Raw genomic sequence first — 19,596 nt, 5'->3', positions numbered from 1 at the left:
TTGAAGAATCTGAGTACAAATTAACTTTTACGAAAAGGTTCACAAATACATAGTTTATAGCAAGCATAAAAAGTTGTATTTGATGATTCTAAGGGGTCAAGCCATTTTTTGGCCCCTAGAGATACTCATAGGGTGTACTCACACTATGTACAGTTGCCTTGAACCGGGCCGAAGCACGCTTGTCCCCCCTCCTGTCTCCTCCGACGGCCTGCACACTTACGTCTTTGATGATGCGCTGGTCAGTTTAAGAAGCTCTCTCGCTAAGCACAGTGAAGATTTCTTTATTGTTTTAGTTGTTTGTGATCATCACAAACATTTCGCTGAACAGATCAGCCACTTTTGACGCTCATAAACAATCGTAAAGTCCTTATGCTGCAGAAATTAGGAGATTTGCTGAAGGTGCAGTGAGGGGTTTGCATCTTTAATAATCTACGATAGTTTGCGTTCATTAAACCGTAAGAATAATTAATAAATCCATATGAAACCTTCCCTTAAAAGTCACGTCTCATCTTCAGTTTCGGGTTCAGGCACATTTTGCACTCACACTATAAGCGTACCATGCCAAAGACCAAGTAAACTACACTTTGGCACACCTCTTCCAACTGGGCCAGGGCCGACCAAGTGAACCATGACTGAGCCCGATTCAGAGTACTCGCACTTCTTAAACGATCCGGGAAACGGGCCTGGGCACGGTTCGGATAGCATAGTGTGAGTACGCCCTTAGGGGCCCACCAGACACCCAAACACCCACCCCCCGACTCCTTTAGACTTTTCGTCCAAATCCCCACCCCCCTGGACACTCTTCCCTTTTGTCTTTGAGACCCTCTAAATCAGGGATCACCAAACTTGTTCCTGGAGGGCCGGTGTCCTGCAGATTTTAGCTCCAACCCTAATCAAAAACACCTGAACAAGCTAATCAAGGTCTTGCTAGGTATACTTGAAACATCCAGGCAGGTGTGTTAAAGCAAGTTGGAGCTAAACCCTGCAGGGACACCGGCCCTCCAGGACCGAGATTGGTGACCCCTGCTCTAAATCAAGGAGAGGGTGCTCGCTGCAGAGCCATTTGAGGAGAGGTGAGCTCCAGAGAGGGGGAGCATGAGCTGTCGCTCCTCCTCCTGTAAGCTGTTTTAATGCGTACACCAACCCCACCCCTAACCCTACCCCCAGTGACATCACTTGTAGAAGAAGTGCAAAAAAGGTGGAGCTCAAGCTTAAGCTCCCCCTCTCTGGAGCTCACCTCTCCTCAAATGGCTCTGCAGCGAGCACCACTTGAAATCAAGGGTCACCAATCTCGGTCCTGGAGGGACCTATTCTCATGAATAGTGTTCCTCATGGTCAAAAAAACACCAACAATAAAAAACATAACTGTTTTTTTTATTTCCATTACTAGAGATGCCATATTAGGTTTTAGATTTTTCTTGTGTGCATCCCTATCAACTCCTGAGGTCATGGATCAGCAGGTCCAGCCTGATTTCACGAGGAAATGTAAATATCTTACAATTTGTTGGTTTAGTGTCTAATTCGTATGAGTTTAGTCATATGAAAAGGTAGGGTTTTAAAAGGGGGCGTGGCAACAAACCCCGCCCCTAAACCCCACCATCATTGGGGAGGAGCAAGTCATACAAAAATCTACGAATGAGATCAGATAAAATTCATACAAATTAGTCACTGAATCTAACCGAATTGCTACAAAATATTGTTGGAAAGTCATGAACACAAATTTGGGTAAAGTCTAGATTGGATATGCGGCCGACCGGAAGTGTGGTATGCACATTAATATAGCAGTATCTTTTCATAACACTGTATAACAATAATTGATATTTTTAAAGTACTGTGATGGTTGGGTTTAGGGTGGGGGTAGGCGTTAAAAAAATAAAATTTATTGGCTAATTTATTAGATAGCATAAATAACACTAGCTGCAAATACAGGGTGTTTGCAGGAATCGTAAAGGTAATTTTAATACCTTTTAAAGACCTTCTCAGAATATTGTAAGACCTCATCGCCACCTCAAATTCTAATCAGTGTTAAACCTTTAACTTACAGGTTTCAGCCACTGTTTAAACTCATCTTTCTCCAACCAGAAGACGCAAACTTACATTTTCCCGTTCCTGTTTCCTGTCTGTTTTGCTACATGTGGTGTTGCTCCATGGTTTCACTACACCCAGATGGAGGCGCTTGACCGGATGCATCCTAACCCAAACTAAATGCGTGGATTGAGCACGCAGTTGTTAATATTTGGAGGAAAATAAAAATATTTATGGAGTATTATTAGAGTTAAACACTTAGGACAATGATTGAATAAAAATTAAGAACTCATAAAAACACAATTAAGACTTTTAAATACCTTTCAAGGCCCTTAATTTTCTCATTATTGATTTATCTTCTTTTTGTACATTTTAAGACCCCGCGGACACCCTGAACTACTGTTATTACGGTACTGTGTTTAAGGTTGGGGTGGGGGTAGACGTTAATAATATGCAATAAATAGGAAAATTAATAAATAATACAAATAATTCTCGTTAACTTCTGGCTGCAACCGTATCCCATCTAGCAACAAACAAACTAAATAAATTGATTGTTTCATACGCCAGCAACATTTCAACTATTAAACAATCACAAATGTTCAGGCTGCAAATGTTTTAGTGCACTAGAAGATTTTTGTGATTGAGATCTCACTTAAAATAGATCCTGATCACTGCCCTGATTAGTGCAAAAGGGAGCTGACTGAAATGCACTCTCTAACTTCCTCTTTTTGCTGGGTTTGGTCTTCGCAATGCTTTTCTGTGGCTCAAGATAGTCACACATTTGTGACCATCTTTACTGAAAAGTTACACTTCTTGGAAAAAAAAGTCCAGTAGAACTCAAAACAGAGCAATCTGCATAAACAAAATTATTATTTTCTTTGTCTCTTAGAAACTGATCCACTTAATAAAGATTCATAGCACTTCTGCTTTATCTGTGAGCTGCGTGTCAACCTCATATTAAGATATAAGGCATTAATTTAGATGTCAGTAAATGTAGGATGTTGATCACGTGTCATTGAGAATGTGTGAATGTCACTACTGGTGTCATGCAGATCATTTTTACTGCTATCACTGGTCAAGGGTGTTGGTGAAACGGGTAAGAGCATGGTTTTATTTATATTTCACTGAAATCACATATCTTTTTATAGTTTTGTGGCATACATGGGCTATTTGTTCAGTGGATGACGTTTTGTTTATAGTAATGGTTTTATATGTCCAAAGCCAACAGTGCATCAAAGTGCTTTTTAACTTGTTAATAGCTATTTAAATAACACAATCATGTAATATCCAAGATTATAAAGTATGTTTCTGAACAGAAAGTCAAGCCTCTATTTATGTACTATACTGCATATTAATGAGCCAAAACATGATGAGGAAACACTTGGTTCTCATTATTATGTTGGGCACAGAGAAATTAGTTGTGTTGGTCGAATGGTAATTGCAAGGTGACAGTTTCGGTGAATCGGCATGACATACAGCATAATTGTATTCAGCAGAGGAATTTATCAACAGTCAAACATTGATACACAAAGGCTACACCATCTGGTCTGAGCCTTCAGATCATCCAATAACGTTATATTGATGGTTATGTGAGAAATAAACAGCACAGCCGCAGACCAATCAGATGGCCTATGGTGACATGTGATTGCATGCTAGTGTAACGGAGGCCAGCTAGTAAGTGCTGTGCAGGTAAACCTCACTCCCCCGCACCTCTACAGCTGCTTTAGCGACAGCTGCTAAGGGCCATGGTCTTTAGGCTCCTTGTTAGAGCACCCGATTCCCATATGAAAGGTTGCCGGTTCAATCCCAGTTCGAGGCGGGTTGGGTGGTGTAGGACTGGTGGGGTTACATTGGTGCCGTGACCCGGATGGGAGTGAGGTTTAGGGGAGTGAGTGTAACGGAGGCCAGCTAGTGAAGTACTGTGCAGGTAAACCTCACTCCTCTGACCTCTAAAGGTGCTCTAGCGACAGATGCTAGGGGCCATGGTCTTTAGCCTCCTTGTTAGAGCACCCGACTCCCATACGGAAGGTTGCGGGTTAGATTCCAGCTCAGGGCGGGTTGGGTGGTGTAGGACCGGCAGGGTTACACTAATACATATTATTACATGGAATACTGAATTCTGAGGGCGTCAAGGTGGCACAATGGGTACCACAATCGTCTTACAGCAAAAAGGTCACTGGTTTGAGGCTTGGCTGGTTCAGCTGACATTTCTCTGTGGAGTTTGCATGTTGTTGGCATGGGTTTCCAAAGACATGTAGAATACGTGAATTGGGTAAGGTGAATTGTCCGTAGTGTATGTGTATGAATGAGTGTGTATGGGTGTTTCCCAGTGATGGGTTGCAACTGGAAGGACATCCGCTGCATATAACATATGTGGGATAAGTCGGAGGTTCATTCCGCTGTGGTGACTCCAGATTATTAAAGGGACTAAGCCGAAAAGAAAATGCACTTACACCACTTGACTTTGGACTTGTGGAGAAATCGGAGCACCTGGAGGAAACCCACATCAACATGGGGAGAACACACTAACTCCACACAGAAATGCCAAGTGAACCAGCCGAGGCTCGAACCACTAACCTTGTTGCTGTGAGATGATTGTGCTACCCACTGCACCATCATGATGCCCAGTCAGATACTATTGGGCAATAGCCTTCAGTCTTATAACAGTGCTCTGCTTTGTGTCGGGCTTTTGATAAACCTGTCAGGTTTTATTTTTGTCATAACAACCTGCTGGATTGTTGGAATTTTATCCCTAACTTAAGAATGTCAAAGACATGCTGTCAATCAAAACATGGCGGGAAAGATTTTGGACACTTAAAAGCCCATGCAGTGCAAGAAATACTATAATGTAGTGATTTTTTTTTTTAATAATAAACATTTTAAACATGAAAACATGATTTTAGAAACTGAACATGTGAGTGAAAACTGTGTGTGTGTGTGTGTGTGTGTGTGTGTGTGTGTGTGTGTGTGTGTGTGTGTGTGTGTGTGTGTTGTAGGTGTTGCTATGGTGATGTCAGTCAGAATGGCCCCTCCTCTATCTCTGATCTTCCTGCTCATGATTCACAGTGAGTCACTGCTGTGTTACTGGTACATTTTTCGAAATTCTGTATTAGACTTTTCTCAAACATCCATTTCTGTGTTTCAGTGGTTTCTAGTGCTGACTGGGCTGTGAATTACAGTTCTTCACACATCTGTGCACTGAAGAACTCATCAGTGACAATCAGCTGCACTTACACACACCCTGCTGGACATCAGATCATGAACGTGTACTGGGCTAAAGTGTTAATACATGGTGAAGAACCTCCAGATCTGTCTGAGGACCCTGAATACAGTCAGAGGCTTCAGTATCTGGGAGATAAACAGCAGAACTGCACCATCAGACTGAGTCATGTGACAAAGAAAGATGAACACGAGTATTACTTCAGATTCACCACTGATATACCTGATGGGAAATGGGTTGGTAAACCAGGAGTGCGTCTCTCTGTCACAGGTGACTCTCCTGAGGTTTCTCTCTTCTTGTGGTCATTATGTAGAATAATAATCAGTGTATGAGAGCAGCACTAGATATAATGTGTGTGTTGTGTTCAGATCTTCAGCTGGAGTCTCCTGAGAGAGTGACAGAGGGAGATTCAGTCCGTCTGACATGTAAAAGCAGCTGTAAACTGACTGACACACCAACATTCATCTGGTACAGAAACTCACAGAGATTGACTGAGAGAAGAGACAGAAGCAATGTTCTCCTGTTGCAGTCAGTCAGAAGAGAAGATGCAGGCAGATATAGATGTGCTGTACATGGACACACACTCAAATCACCCGAGGTCTATCTCAATGTCACCTGTGAGTACAGATTTGTTAGTCTTTTAATGATTACTGTAATTTTACATGCTATATAACTTTTTATTATGTCTGTTTCAGACCCCCCCGGGAACGTCTCAGTGTCCATCAGTGGATCTGCTGTAATAATGTCTGGAGATTCAGTGATTCTGAGCTGCAGCAGCGACTCAAACCCTCCTGCTCTGATCTTCAGCTGGTTTAATGGAGAAACGTTTGTAGGATCTGGAAAAGTCTTCCACTTCTCCAAGATCAGCTCTGATGACAGTGGAGAATACAAGTGTAGAGCCAGAAATGAGCATGGAGGGAAATACTCTGATCCTGTGACTTTAGATGTCCAGTGTGAGTAAATGATGGTTCAGTAACTGATATATAATCTCCTATGAATGTAGACTGTGCCATATTTATTGAAAATGTCAATGATATATGTTTTTCTGTTTCAGATCCTCCCAGGAACGTCTCAGTGTCCATTACTGATAAATCTGGTCAGCTTTTTTCTGATTCAGTGAGTCTGAGCTGCATCAGTGACTCAAACCCTCCTGCTCTGAGCTTCAGCTGGTTTAAGGAGAATCAAAGCTCAGCTGTTGGATCTGGACAGAGTTTCAGTGCAGTACAGAGTGGACGCTTCTACTGTGAGGCTCACAATCCACATGGAGCTCAGAGATCAGACGCCGTCACTGTCACTGTTAAAGGTAAAGCAGCTCATTTACTGCTTTAATGAGAGTATAATTTTAAATGTTTTAATTTTTCGTCTCTGTTGTAGGTCCTCCAGTGCTATTCTACATCTCCATTGGAGTGGTTTGTGGAGCTGTGTTTTTCATCACAATGGGGATCATTTGGTAAGATGTGTGTGGCTCGATGTAATGAGAAAGTCTGAAACTCACTTGATTACTGCAGTAAACACTGTATATAAACCAGATGTCATCACATTGAAATAGCAGTGGTCAGTCCTATAAATCCCACTGGTTAAATGATGAATGTATTAAACATTGTGGTTCTGATTGGCTGTTAATGTGTGAAATCATTGACTTTAAAGGGGAATCAGGAGGATGAAGGAGAGAAAAGCCAAACAACAGGTCAGAAAACAGGTTTGATCATCAGTAATTTACTCATCAGAATGTATTTGTGGCTTGATGAGATATTATTTTCTCTTTGTTCTGTTTTGTTTCTCTCTTTCATGGTGAAGGATGACAAGCATAAAGCTTGTGATGTTGATCAGCCTGTGTATGAGAATGCAACGGGAAGGGTTTTAGCTGATACTTTTCTTATAGACTAAACTCTCTTCAACTTATAGAAATAGAGTTAATCGGTCATTAATGCTAGTTTTAAATATCAAATGTCTATTGGTTGATTAAGTAGAAACTTTGTCTCTTCATGAAGGCTCTTCAAGACGGCTCTGACCACTGTGAACTTGAACTGGACTCTTCTGTCTATGAAAACCTTCCCGTAAGTAAAGAACAGACGTGATACAGAAAAACTAGCCTGAAGGTTCATTGATATTTTAGTTTAAACTGTAATTAATAATTAATTTACTTTCGTTTTTCTTCAGAATAACAAGAGGATGCTGTAGTGTTTCAGAAGCACAACAAACATTTCGCCGCCTTTATGAATCTCTTTGTGTTTCATTTATAGATGAATGGGTGAAAAAATGTTAATCGACTGATGTAAAACTGTTACTAATCACTTAAATCTGCTCTTTTACGCTTCAAATACTTTTTTTTAGCATTTGAAGGTTTTTAATCTTAAGCATCAGTGTGTTGTCGGTGAAAAGCATGTAAATTAGATGTCCTGTATGTTAGATTCTTCAACTATTTAACATCAGAGTGAGAGCAAAATAAATATCAAATCACATTACATTTATAGACTGTGAGAGAAGTGCTTCTTTTTTTGACTCGATATTGTGTTTAACATCTCATCCTAAACAACATGTAAATTAGGTTTATTTTTTCAGTCTGGTGTTTGTTTGTATATTTGGTAGATAAAAAAACTTTTTAACAGATGCCATAATGTTCAATAGTATGTTCCTGCATAACCAAAGAGCCTTAAACACATTTCTAGGACCATAGTTTTAACCCTGTCCAGTAGGGACTATCAGTGGTTTTAGAGTGGAACCTTCAGCCCTATTTGTTATTCAGTCATTTAGGGCGGGGCTATCAGGGCGTGTCTCATTTTTTCCTCATGCTGTGTTCACACCAGACACTCTGGTACACACTGATAAATCGCGATATTCACGCCTAAATAGATGCGTGAACATTTCTAGTTTACTCGCTTCATTCGCGTGTCAAATCGTGTCATGGTCAGGGCTTTGGTCTGCCTGGTGACTGTAGCTTCAGTGCTAAATGGTTATTATGGATTTTATTGAGGGAATCCGCTTGTTAAGTGGTGACGAGTTGGTGACGTATGTAATATTGTTTCCGGGTTCAAGCCGCCATTCATTTGAGTGGAGAAATCATTCGTTTATAATCACGTTTTATTCCTATCACACATTAAAGTTAATTTTATATAAAGTCATAGTGTATACAACAATCTCTGAGCTTGCTGCATAACAAATGTCAATATTTTTACTATTTATAAAAAATGAATTACTTTCTGGCCATAGGATATTAGGCATAGACATATATACTGCGATCGTAATTTTCGAAAGTATTAAATCGCTTTGTAAACGTTTATTATTACCATTTCATGAGTCTCCCCATTCAGTTGAATAGAGCGCTTGGACCCGGAAGCCGCTTCGCATGACGTCACACTTAACAAGCGGATAACTGTGTTTATGTGCTGTGTTTATAAAGGCTGAGAAACAGTGTTGATACATTTGGAGCCGTGTCTGAGTGCACTTGATCCTTTCAGAGGTGCACCCAACTCTGTGAGTTCAGAAACTGAACCTGGATGATGGAGACTTTTAGCGGTGCTTCCGAGCCGAGCCCGATTCGAGTTGTTTTCCAGTGTCGGCAGGAAGATTTCCCCCCGAGACTCCAACAACAGGCGCTACGTCATAATCACGGCCCTACAAGAGACAGCTCCTGATTGTTTATTGCGGCGCGAATGTCCGCTGAAGTTCAGATTTTCGAACTTAACTGATTCACGTTAATCGCGCAAAATGCTCAAATTCCGCCGCAGGATGTCTGTTCGCGTCTTTGCATTGACTTAACATGTAAATCACTCGTGCTTGATGCTTCTTCCGTGTCTGGTGTGAAAGCAGCATCCTCCTTTATCCATTCATCAGTCTTCCTCTATTTGTTGGTAATGTCCATCTTTCAACAATACACGGTTCTCAAAGGGCAAAACCACACACCACCATACTTTTTAATGAACTCAGGACTATTTCAGGGGAATTTATGTCAAGATAGAAGAAAAGATTAGACAATGAGACGATCTTAACTTTTCATGCCAACTTTAACAATCCACAATCTCAAAGTAAACTCCTTTTTTATCTGCTTTATGCAGTGTGAACTGAAACTTCAGCCTGATCTCATGAGAAAACTTAAGTATTTTACGTTTTGTCAGTTTAGTGGCTAATTCGTATGAATTAGTATGAGTTCAGTCGTACGAAATGGTATGATTTTAAAAAGGAGGCGTGGCACCTAACCCCACCCCTAACCCCAACAGACAATGGGGGATGAGCAAATCGTACTAAATTGTACGAATTAGATCGTACGAATTCATACAAATTAGCCACTAAATGAAAAAGTTACGAATTGCCGTGAGATTGTGTTGGAAACTTAGATCTTATACTGTAGGCAAATTAATTCTAGATATTAATTATCTTTCAGCTTAGTCCCTTATTTATCAGAGGTTGCCATAGGAGATCAAACTGCCAACAATTATGGCATATGTTTTACGCAGTGGATGCAGCCACATCACAGTACTATAGCGCATGTGTTTGGACTGTGGGGAAAACCGGAGCACCCAGAAGAAACCAATGCAAAGGGAAGAACATGCAAACACATTACAGAAACGACAACTGACCCAGCCGGGGACTTGAATCAGTGGCCTTCTTGCTGTGAGGCCACAGTGCTGACCACTGAGACACCATGCCTAATAAAAATTCATTTTGCAACTAAGTAGCACTGTATTATTTACTACATCATAATAATTGCATGCAAAGTAAAATTATTCATGCTTTAAGGATCACAAAATTGAACTTTTCCAAAGTATTTTTCAGAATTATCCAACCACAGATGCCAGTTTATTTCATCAGGATTGTAATGCTCAGGTTCAGTCGCTAAGATAGGCCAAGATGTGCTTCATGTGACCAAGTTAGTGTTATGGGTTTCCCAATTGTCATATAGACATTTTCATCTCCTCCATAGTAAGAACATTGCTGCATCCCAACCCGCATACTATCTGTTCTAAGTAGTATTTGAAAATAGAATTAGTATGTCCCAAATCATAGTATGTTGAAAAGAGTATGCCAGAGCTTCCCGCATGGTTGGCTATTTCTGGTAAGTGTAGAAGTGTCCATACTCTAACCTCTGATATTGCCCAAAATACATGGTGCGTTGGACACAAATTCAATGTGAACTGCAAACGCGTGTGAAAAGTGTAAATAAACTACAAACATGCTGGACACATGAGACCAGCCGTCAAGTAGAAAGGCTTCGGTAAAGATGTTTTAATGACTGTTAGTCAATATCCAGCCCACTGGAGCATATTTAAATCTCATTATCTGTGTTATATTTCATCTGCAACATTTATTCATTCATTTTCTTGTCGGCTTAGTCCTTTTATTAATCCGGGGAACCGCCAACTTATCCAGCAAGTTTTTACGCAGCGGATGTCCTACCTACTGCGCCACCGCCTCGCCTTCATCTGCAACAACAATACTGAATTTATATAAAGATGCATTTGGACGTCGGAACGTCTAAATGCATAATTATCCAAAGACCTGAGGAGATTTCTCTGCATGAAAGACTCATGAATGGGAGATTAACCTGCCGCTGGTTATCTAATAAGGTAGGAAATAAAATACAACAGAAATGTGGATGGTGTGTGGATGATTGACAGGGGGCATAACTGTGCAACACAACGATCTGTTAAACTGAGCAACACAACGATCTGTTAAGGAGTAAGTAGTATATTCCAAAGCTTGCATACTCTTCTGTTGCACGCTCAAAAGTGTAAACATTTTCCTTCACAAAAATAGTACATACTTTTAGGGGCGTTTTAAGGGTCTGTGAATTGGGACTCAGCCCATCTCTGGCTTTACTCTGACTGACTTCCTCTTCCTGCTTGGTGTGATGCTCATGACAGTTACATGATCACATGTTCAACCACAGTGCACAAAGCTTCTGTTAAAGATGCACACATTTCTCATTTAAAAGGAAATTGTATTTGTGACCCTTTGACAGTTCCACCTCCAAGAAAAAAAAACACCAGTTAGAGTATAAACAGCAATTAATCAATCAGTGCATTGCAAAGTTTGTCCACAGATGCTCCAGCAGCTCTCAAACCGGAACTATTTGCAGCTAATCTCTCAAAACCAGATTCTACATGATGCACTTTTAGATGCACTATAAATTATCATAGCGCTTCTGCTTTATCCGTGGGCCATGAGGTGTCAAACCTCATCTTAAAATATAGGGTGTTGGTCATATGCCAATGTGTGAAGGTTAGTACTGGTTGCATCCAGTTCATTTTACTGCTATCACTGATCGTGGGTGTTGGTGAAACGGGTAAGAGCACCATTTTATTCATAAAATTTCACTGAAATCAGATATCCTATGGGATACATGGGCTATTTGTTCAGTGGATGAAGTTTTGTTGGTAATGTTTTTTTTTTCTTTTATGTTCCTGTCCAATGCCAACATCAAAATGCTTTTTAACTTGTTAATATCTATCTAAATTACACAATCGTGTCATAAAATCCAAGATTTTAAAGTATATTTCTGTACAGAAAGTTTATGAACCACAAAAAAATATTAGCTGGAGTAAATGTTTTACTAGCCTTGGTTTATGTACTATATTGTGTATATAAATTGGTGAATAGTGGAAACGGGCCATTTGGGGCTTCTCCACACCACAACTCTTCTGGATGTGGGAAAGACCCTGATGGTGGACTCATTTGAGAACAATACATGTTTCACATTGTCCACAGCCCAGATTTTCACTCCTTGCACCATTGAAACTGACATTTGGCATTTGCACAACCAAAGTTTTGGCTGTAGCAGCCTGGCCATGTGTATTGACCCTGTGGAGCTCTCGATAAATAGTTTTGGTGGAAACAGGAGAGTTGAGGTGCTTATTTAATAAAAGTGAGTCGAGTAGCTGTGGTTTTATGTTTCTTGGATACAGTCGGATTATCAGACAGACATATTTGTCTGATAATCCGATATCCCATATCCCATAGATATCCCATAGTTGTTTGGGTTCAGTAACTAATGTTATAGTATGATGCATTACAATATTAGTTAAAAAAAAATGTTTGTTTTGAATTGTTTGCATTTGTGAACTTATTATTCATACGTGTTGTTCAAATGAATATTCTGTGTATTTTGCATTGAGGATATGTAGCATGCTAAAAATAGTGTGCGGGCTCTTTAAGAACTGCGTCTGTTAAATCTTTAGAAGACAGCGGAGTCCCACAGTTTTCTTTACCGCATTTGTGATGTTTGTGATGTTATTTACTTTATTTATTTAATTATTTATTTTTGAGCGAAGATTAAAAGACAACATCTGACAAGAAACGGACTACATAGATTTCTTTATTGGACACAGATCAACTAAGAATGAAACAGAAACCAAAATGCGCACCCACAATCCCTTTCAGACAGCTTCCACTTGTTTCCACAGTTACTCCTGTTGGATGTGGTTCTTTTTCTTGATAATTTGCTAACATTATTCTGGATACCGTTGCTCTTGGTAATCAGAAAGGCTTGCTGTCTTGGTCACAAATGTGCCAGCGAGACGAGCACCAACAATTTGTCCTGTGAACTCTGATTTGTCACCCTGAGCTATTGCTTTGCTAAGTAAACCTTCACACTCGGCTCTTACTGCTGGAATGAAGATCAGTAAAGATTGGTTACCAGGCTGATCAAATTTAGCCATGAAACATCCAAAACTTAATTGGTCAGTGTTTCAGTTTCATTGTTCCGCCCCTATATATCCAACAGAGGACAGAATCAACAGGTCAGAGCAAAGTCAAACTACAACAGACCAATCAGATGGCCTATGGTGACATAGTAATGCATGCTATTACATATTAATAGTGTTCTACTGTGTAAAGCTGCAGTCACATTACATTTTTGCCACATAGACCTCCGTTAAAACCCATGCGAATACAGCAGACTGAACATACAAGTGACAAGTTTTGCATGTCACTGCCTTCCAAAGTTCAAGCTGGGTGAAAAGCAGGTTCAAAAAGTGACCTGTCTGTACAGTAATGTAAAATATGAATGTCATTGTCTAATCGTCTGGTTTCATCCCGTCCCTTTGTGCAGCGCCACACGACCAAATTTTGCATGCTCAAACTCTAGTGTGATCATGACTTAAGAAATGCTGTCAATCAAAATATGACTTGGCGAGATGTTGGACACTTAAAGAACCATGCAGTGCAAGAAATACTGTGTTTTTCTTGAATAAATAACATTTCAAACATTAAAACAAGACTTTGAAAAATATATCTATGAGTGAAAGCTGTGTGTGTGTGTGTGTGTGTGTGTGTGTGTGTGTGTGTGTGTGTGTGTGTGTTATTATTGTAGGTGTCAATGGTGAAGTTGGTCAAAATGGCCCCTCCTCTTCCTCTGATCTTTCTGTTCATGATTCACAGTGAGTCATTAATGTTTAAGTAAAACATTTGGCTAAATTTAGTTTTAGTTTTTCTCAAACATCCAGTTCTTTTTTTCAGTGGTTTCTAGTGCTGATTGGGGTGTTAAATACAGAGCTTCACACATCTGTGCACTAAAAGACTCATCAGTGATAATGAGCTGCACTTATACATACCCTACTGGACATCAGATCATGAACGTGTACTGGACCAAATATTATGTAAAGAGTGGAGATCCTCCAGATCTGTCTGAGGACCCTGAATACAGCCAGAGGCTTGAGTATTTGGGAGATAAACAGCAAAACTGCACCGTCAGACTGAGTCATGTGACAAAGAAAGATGAACACAAGTATTACTTCAGATTTACTACTGATCAACGTAATGGGAAATGGATTGCTGTTCCAGGAGTGTGTCTCTCTGTCACAGGTGACTCTCCTGAGGTTTCTCTCTTCTTGTGGTCATTATGTAGAATAATAATCAGTGTGTGAGAGCAGCACTAGATATAATGTGTGTGTTGTGTTCAGATCTTCAGCTGGAGTCTCCTGAGAGAGTGACAGAGGGAGATTCAGTCCGTCTGACATGTAACAGCAGCTGTAAACTGACTGACACACCAACATTCATCTGGTACAGAAACTCACAGAGATTGACTGAAGGAACTACTGGAAACAAACTCATCCTCAATCCAGTCAGAAGAGAAGATGCAGGCAGATATAGATGTGTTGTAGATGGACACACACTCACATCACCTGAGGTTTATCTCAATGTCACCTGTGAGTACAGATTCATTGATCTTCACAATTATTTTGTGTCAGAGGAAATCCTGTTTAATTTTTGTTTCTTTTTAGATCCTCCAAAGAGCGTCTCAGTGTTCATCAGTGGATCTGCTGTAATAATGTCTGGAGATTCAGTGACTCTGAGCTGCAGCAGTGACTCAAACCCTCCTGCTCTGATCTTCAGCTGGTTGAATGGAGAAACGTTTGTAGGATCTGGAAGAATCTTCAGCATCTCGAATATCAGCTCAGATGACAGTGAAAAATACAAGTGTAGAGCCAGAAATGAGCATGGAGAGAAATCCTCTGATCCTGTGAATTTAAACATTCAGTGTGAGTTAATCTCGTTTCCACTGAGCGCTTTAGTACAGTACAATTTGGTACAAGTCACCCTGATCAGGCTTGTGTTTCCATTGCCAATAGTATCCTTAATTGATAGGTCAGGGGTGGCTAACCCTGTTGCTGGAGAGCCACCTTCCCTGCTGAAAAAAACAGCTTAAAACACAATAGGCTGGTTGGCTGGTTTTAGCCGATTGACCAGCCTGGTTTTAGAGGGCTTTTGGCCAATTCCAGGCTCATTTCCAGCTATTTCCAGCCTGGTCTTAGCTGGTCAGGCCTAGAAGATGACCAGCCAAAACCAGCTTGACCAGCCTAACCAGGCTAGGAGCCCAGCTAAAACCAGCTGTGTCCATCTTAAACCAGGCTGGTCAAACTGGTTTAATTGGTTTTAGCTGGTCACTTTCCAGCCTGGCCAGCTAAGACCAGGCAGGAAATGGCTGGAAAACAGCCGGGAAATGGCCAAAACCCCTCTAAAACCAGGCTGGTCAACCAGCTAAAACCAGCCAACCAGCTTAGGGTGGTTTAAGCTGGATTTTTAGCAGGATTCCTGCAGATTTCAGTTGCTACCCATATCAAACACACCTGAACTAATTAATTAGGACCTGAATAGCACTTGATAATTACAGGCAGGTGTGTTTGATATGGGTTGCAACTAAAATCTGCAGGAAGGTAGATCTCCAGGAACAGGGTTGGGCAGCCCTGTGATAGGTGGTGTATATAAAAGAGGAAGTGGTGTCTAATGTGAGCCACATGTTTTTAGATGCAACAAGAATGGCCTGTAAACAACAATGGAGGACATACAGCAGAATCTGTTGTTCTTCATGGCAAGTGACGGTTTGTCACAAGAAGAGACCAGCTTTGTTTGAGTTCAGGTCCATCCTGGTCTACTGCTGCACACTGACAGTGTGTTATTACTGTCGTGTTTCAGCTCTATATTTAAAAATGGCTATCCTACAGTGCCGTTCGCCTGGCTTGTTGCATGTGCAATTGATCATTCTCTATAAACCAATCAGCTTTCCGCAGTGAGTCTGCCTCCACCCTGTTAGTACTGTATGATTGTGCTAGGCATTCTGACGAAAGAGTCTCAAAAAAATGATGTAGTATTGTTCGCCATTTTCATACCAACTTTTGGAAATGCGAGTATTGCGTATCAAACTACACTGTACTGAACCATAGCTCTCAGTGAAAATGAGTTTGGACTGGTTCTCAGAGTGAACATGTGTTCGTGAACAGGCCTTTGTCGTAGATATTATGGTGTCGTAATTAGAAAACACAACCTATTTCCTCTTGTTGTCTTCTTTCAGACCCACCCAGGAACGTCTCAGTGTCCATCACTGATAATTCTGGTCAGCTTTGGTTTGATTCAGTGAGTCTGATGTGCATCAGTGACTCAAACCCTCCTGCTCTGAGCTTCAGCTGGTTTAAGGAGAATCAAAGCTCAGCTGTTGGATCTGGACAGAGTTTCAGTGCAGTACAGAGTGGACGCTTCTACTGTGAGGCTCACAATCCACATGGAGCTCAGAGATCAGACACCGTCACTGTCACTGTTAAAGGTAAAGCAGCTCATTTACTGCTTTAATGAGAGTATAATTTCTGATGTTTTACTCCTTTGTCTCTGTTGTAGGTCCTCCAGTGCTATTCTACATCTCCATTGGAGTGGCTTGTGGAGCTGCGGTTTTCATCACAATAGGGATCATTTGGTAAGATGTGTGTGGCTCGATGTAATGACAAAGTCTGAAATTCACAGGAATAACACTGTTAATAAACCAGATCTCATCACATTATAATGGCAGTGGTCAGTGCTATTAATCCCACTGGTTAAATGATGAATGTATTAAACATTGAGCTTCTGATTGGCTGTTAATGTGTGAAATCATTGACTTTAAAGGGGAATCAGGAGGATGAAGGAGAGAAAAGCCAAACAACAGGTCAGAAAACAGGTTTGATCATCAGTAATTTACTCATCAGATTGTAGTTGTGACTTGATGAGTTGTGTAAAGATATTATTTTCTCTCTGTTCTGTTTTAATCTCTTTCATGGTGAAGCTGGATTGTTCCAGACGTCAGGATGACAAGCGTAAAGCTTGTGATGTTGATCAGCCTGTGTATGAGAATGCAACGGTAAGGGTTTTAGCTGATGCTTTTCTAAACTTTGTTCAACATAGAGAAAGGAATTAATCGCTCATTAATTCTAGTTTTAAATACCAAAATGTCCATTGGTTGATTATATAGAAACTTAATCTCTTGGTCTCTTCATGAAGGCTCTTCAAGACAGCTCTGACCACTGTGAACTTGATCTGGACTCTTCTGTCTATGAAAACCTTCCCGTAAGTAAAAAACAGACGAGATACAGAAACACTAATTAGCCTGAAGATTCATCTTTATTTTAGTTAAAACTGTAATTATTAATTCATTTAATTTTGTTTTTCTTCAGAATAACAAGAGGACGCAGTAGTGTTTAAAATGCTCAGCAAACATATCACCGCCTCTATGAATCTCTTTGTTTCAGTGCCTTTAGTGTGGGACTTTCAGTCTTTTAGGACAGGGCTTTTAATCATTTAGGGTGTCTCATTTCTGCTCAGCCTTTATCAATTCATCAGTCTTCCTCCATTTTTGATGGCCTCAGCCATGTCACCCTGCTACCCAAGAGCGGTTACTCTCTGCAGCTAAGCAGAGCTGAGCTTGGTTGTTCCTGGATGTGAGGCCACATGAGAAAACTAGGTCTCTGTTGGAAGTGGTGTTAGTGAGGCCAGCAGGGGGCACTCCACCTGCAGTCTGTGTGAGTCCTAATGCCCCAGTATAGTGAAGGGGACACTACACTGTCAGTGGGTGCCATCTTTCGGATGAGACGTTAAACTGAGGTCGTGACTCTCTGTGCTCATTAAAAATCCCATGGCACTTCTCATAAAGAGTAGGGGTGTAACCCTCGTGTTCTGGCCATATTCCCTCTCGACCCTTAATCATCATGGCCTCCCAATCATCCCTATCTACTGAATTGTCTATATCTCTGTCTTTCCACTCCCCCTATAGCTGGTGTGTGGTGAGCGCACTGGTGCTGTTGTCCTGTGGCTGCCGTCGCATCATCCAAGTGGATGCTGCACACTGGTGGTGGTGTGGAAAGAGCCCTCTCATGATCATGAAGCGCTTTGGGTTTATGGCCATATGTGATAAATGCACTATATAAATACACACATTACATTTACAATGTCCATCTTCCAACAATCCAATCGGTTCCCAAAGGACAAAATCACACACCGGCCTACATTTTTATAATTCCAGGACCATTTCAAGTGGAAATATGTTTGAGATGGAAGAAAAGATCAGACGATGGGACAGTTTTCATTTTTTATGCAGACTTTAACAATCCACAATCTCAAAGTAAACTCTTTTTTTATCTGCTTTATGAAGTGTGAACTAAAAACATTGCCTATCACAAATAACCTGTAACAATGTTGACGTAAATTTCACTTCTATCTTATACTGTGGGCAGATTAATTCTAGAAATAATGCTCTGTTTATGTGTTAAGTACCTAATAAAAATGTATATTGGAATGAACTGAAGTACTGTATTATTTAAAATATGATAATTGTATGCAAAGTAAAAGTAGTCATGCTTTAAGAATCGTAAAATTGCACTTTACTAAAGTATTTGCGAGATTATCCAACTAAAGTTTCCAGTATATTTTATCAGCTAGTGATTCTCTTTTGTTTGGCACTACTTTTTTATTCTCATATGTTTGGCACTACTTTTTGGTTTGATTGTAAAGAATAGATTTACTAAAGCTGCTCTGACATTCCCATACTGTCAACTCCCCAATAACTAATGTTTCTTATGCTCAGACAACATTAAAACAGCATTATCTTCAGGTTTATAATGCTCATGTTCAGTCCTGAATGCAAGTTTCCGATCTGCATTGGGAGCTCTACCAACTGCTGATGTAACGGAGGCCAGCTAGTGTGTGCTGTGCAGGGAAACCTTACTCCTCTGACCTCTAAAGGTGTTCTAGCGACAGATGCTTGAGGTGATGGTCTTTAACCTCCTTGGTAGAGCAACTGACTCCCATGCGGAAGTTCGCCGCTTCGATCCCAGCCCGAAGCGGGTTGGGTGGTGTAGAACCGGCGGGGTTACACTGATTGGCTCTTTAATTTAAAGGCAGGACTTATGTGACTAAAGACGCCATTTTGGGTTTGTAGAGAGGCCTCCAGCTTTATTCTGCTTGGCTTCCCCTTCATGTTAGGTGTGATGTCACTCAGAGTCTCAGTCGTTCATGAGGGTCACATTATGTCTTCAACCACAGAGCAATGCAAAGGTTCACACATTTGAGCTTCTCACGTTTCTCAATTGAGAACAAAATGTATTTTGGTAAACTGTATTTGTGACAATTTTTATTGAGAAGTTACACTTCCTAAAAAAAGACAGAGATTATAAATATCTATTAATCAATCAATGCATTGGAAGCTTATGAAATGCCTAGTATTTTACTGCAATAATGATAAAGGGGATTTAAGTGACTTTGAACGTAGCATGGTTGTTAGTGCCAGACAGGCTGGTTTGAGTATTTTAGAAACTGCTGATCTACTGAGATTTTCACGCACAACCATCTTTAGGGTTAACAGAGAATGATCTGAAAAAGAGGAAATATCCAGTGAGTGGCAGTTCTGTGGGCGCAAATGCCTTGTTGATGCCAGAGGTCAGAGGAGAATGGCCAGACTGGTTCCAGCTGATAGAAAGGCAACAGTAACTCAAATAAGCACTCGTTACAACCGAGGTCTGCAGAAGAGCATCTCTGAACACACAACACGTCCAACCTTGAGGCGGATGGGCTACAGCAGCAGAAGAGCACACCGGGTGCCGCTCCTGTCAGCTAAG

At 40.7% G+C, this 19,596-nt stretch overlaps 3 protein-coding genes across 7 annotated transcripts in view; 2 read left to right on the top strand and 1 right to left on the bottom strand.

The window, feature by feature from the left end:
- Nucleotides 1-19,596, bottom strand: part of tspan34a (tetraspanin 34a) — a 74,489-nt gene that overhangs the window by 33,894 nt on the left and 20,999 nt on the right. The window lies entirely within an intron of this gene.
- Nucleotides 2,980-7,854, top strand: LOC147847084 (B-cell receptor CD22-like). Of its 3 annotated transcripts, none has more exons than XM_087238142.1 (10): nucleotides 2,980-3,121; nucleotides 5,022-5,090; nucleotides 5,171-5,515; nucleotides 5,614-5,862; nucleotides 5,941-6,198; nucleotides 6,300-6,548; nucleotides 6,620-6,695; nucleotides 6,893-6,944; nucleotides 7,237-7,302; nucleotides 7,406-7,854. In XM_087238142.1, exons 1-10 carry the CDS (start codon nucleotides 3,055-3,057, stop codon nucleotides 7,424-7,426), a joined length of 1,452 nt encoding a protein of 483 aa, XP_087094268.1. In that variant the 5' UTR covers nucleotides 2,980-3,054; the 3' UTR covers nucleotides 7,427-7,854. The 3 variants fall into 3 exon arrangements, with proteins under 3 accessions (XP_087094268.1, XP_087094269.1, XP_087094267.1); XM_087238143.1 differs by having other exon boundaries at nucleotides 3,019-3,121; nucleotides 6,893-6,932; nucleotides 7,406-7,716; XM_087238141.1 differs by lacking the exon at nucleotides 2,980-3,121 and having other exon boundaries at nucleotides 5,002-5,090.
- LOC100006752 (B-cell receptor CD22) lies at nucleotides 13,528-18,278 on the top strand. Of its 3 annotated transcripts, XM_087238123.1 has the most exons (10): nucleotides 13,528-13,620; nucleotides 13,700-14,044; nucleotides 14,143-14,388; nucleotides 14,464-14,721; nucleotides 16,032-16,280; nucleotides 16,352-16,427; nucleotides 16,616-16,667; nucleotides 16,773-16,847; nucleotides 16,988-17,053; nucleotides 17,161-18,278. In XM_087238123.1, exons 1-10 carry the CDS (start codon nucleotides 13,560-13,562, stop codon nucleotides 17,179-17,181), a joined length of 1,449 nt encoding a protein of 482 aa, XP_087094249.1. In that variant the 5' UTR covers nucleotides 13,528-13,559; the 3' UTR covers nucleotides 17,182-18,278. The 3 variants fall into 3 exon arrangements, with proteins under 3 accessions (XP_087094249.1, XP_087094251.1, XP_087094250.1); XM_087238125.1 differs by lacking the exon at nucleotides 14,464-14,721 and having other exon boundaries at nucleotides 16,616-16,655; XM_087238124.1 differs by lacking the exon at nucleotides 14,464-14,721.

Source organism: Danio rerio, chromosome 1, assembly GCF_052040795.2.
Source record: "Danio rerio strain M-AB ecotype USA chromosome 1, GRCz13ab, whole genome shotgun sequence".
Taxonomy (NCBI): Eukaryota; Metazoa; Chordata; class Actinopteri; order Cypriniformes; family Danionidae; genus Danio; species Danio rerio.
The sequence above is the reverse complement of the archived record's forward strand: the minus strand, read 5'-3'. Positions and strand labels throughout refer to the sequence as shown.

Excerpts from the sequence above, each read along its gene's own strand:
- LOC147847084 (XM_087238142.1), top strand. The coding sequence starts at position 3,055 with ATGTCACTACTGGTGTCATGCAGATCATTTTTACTGCTATCACTGGTC. Across the intron at positions 5,516-5,613 it reads AGTGCGTCTCTCTGTCACAG|ATCTTCAGCTGGAGTCTCCT; the intron begins GTGACTCTCCTG and ends TGTTGTGTTCAG. Across the intron at positions 7,303-7,405 it reads CTGTCTATGAAAACCTTCCC|AATAACAAGAGGATGCTGTA; the intron begins GTAAGTAAAGAA and ends GTTTTTCTTCAG.
- LOC100006752 (XM_087238123.1), top strand. The coding sequence starts at position 13,560 with ATGGTGAAGTTGGTCAAAATGGCCCCTCCTCTTCCTCTGATCTTTCTG. Across the intron at positions 16,428-16,615 it reads ATCACAATAGGGATCATTTG|GGGAATCAGGAGGATGAAGG; the intron begins GTAAGATGTGTG and ends TTGACTTTAAAG. Across the intron at positions 16,848-16,987 it reads CTGTGTATGAGAATGCAACG|GCTCTTCAAGACAGCTCTGA; the intron begins GTAAGGGTTTTA and ends CTCTTCATGAAG.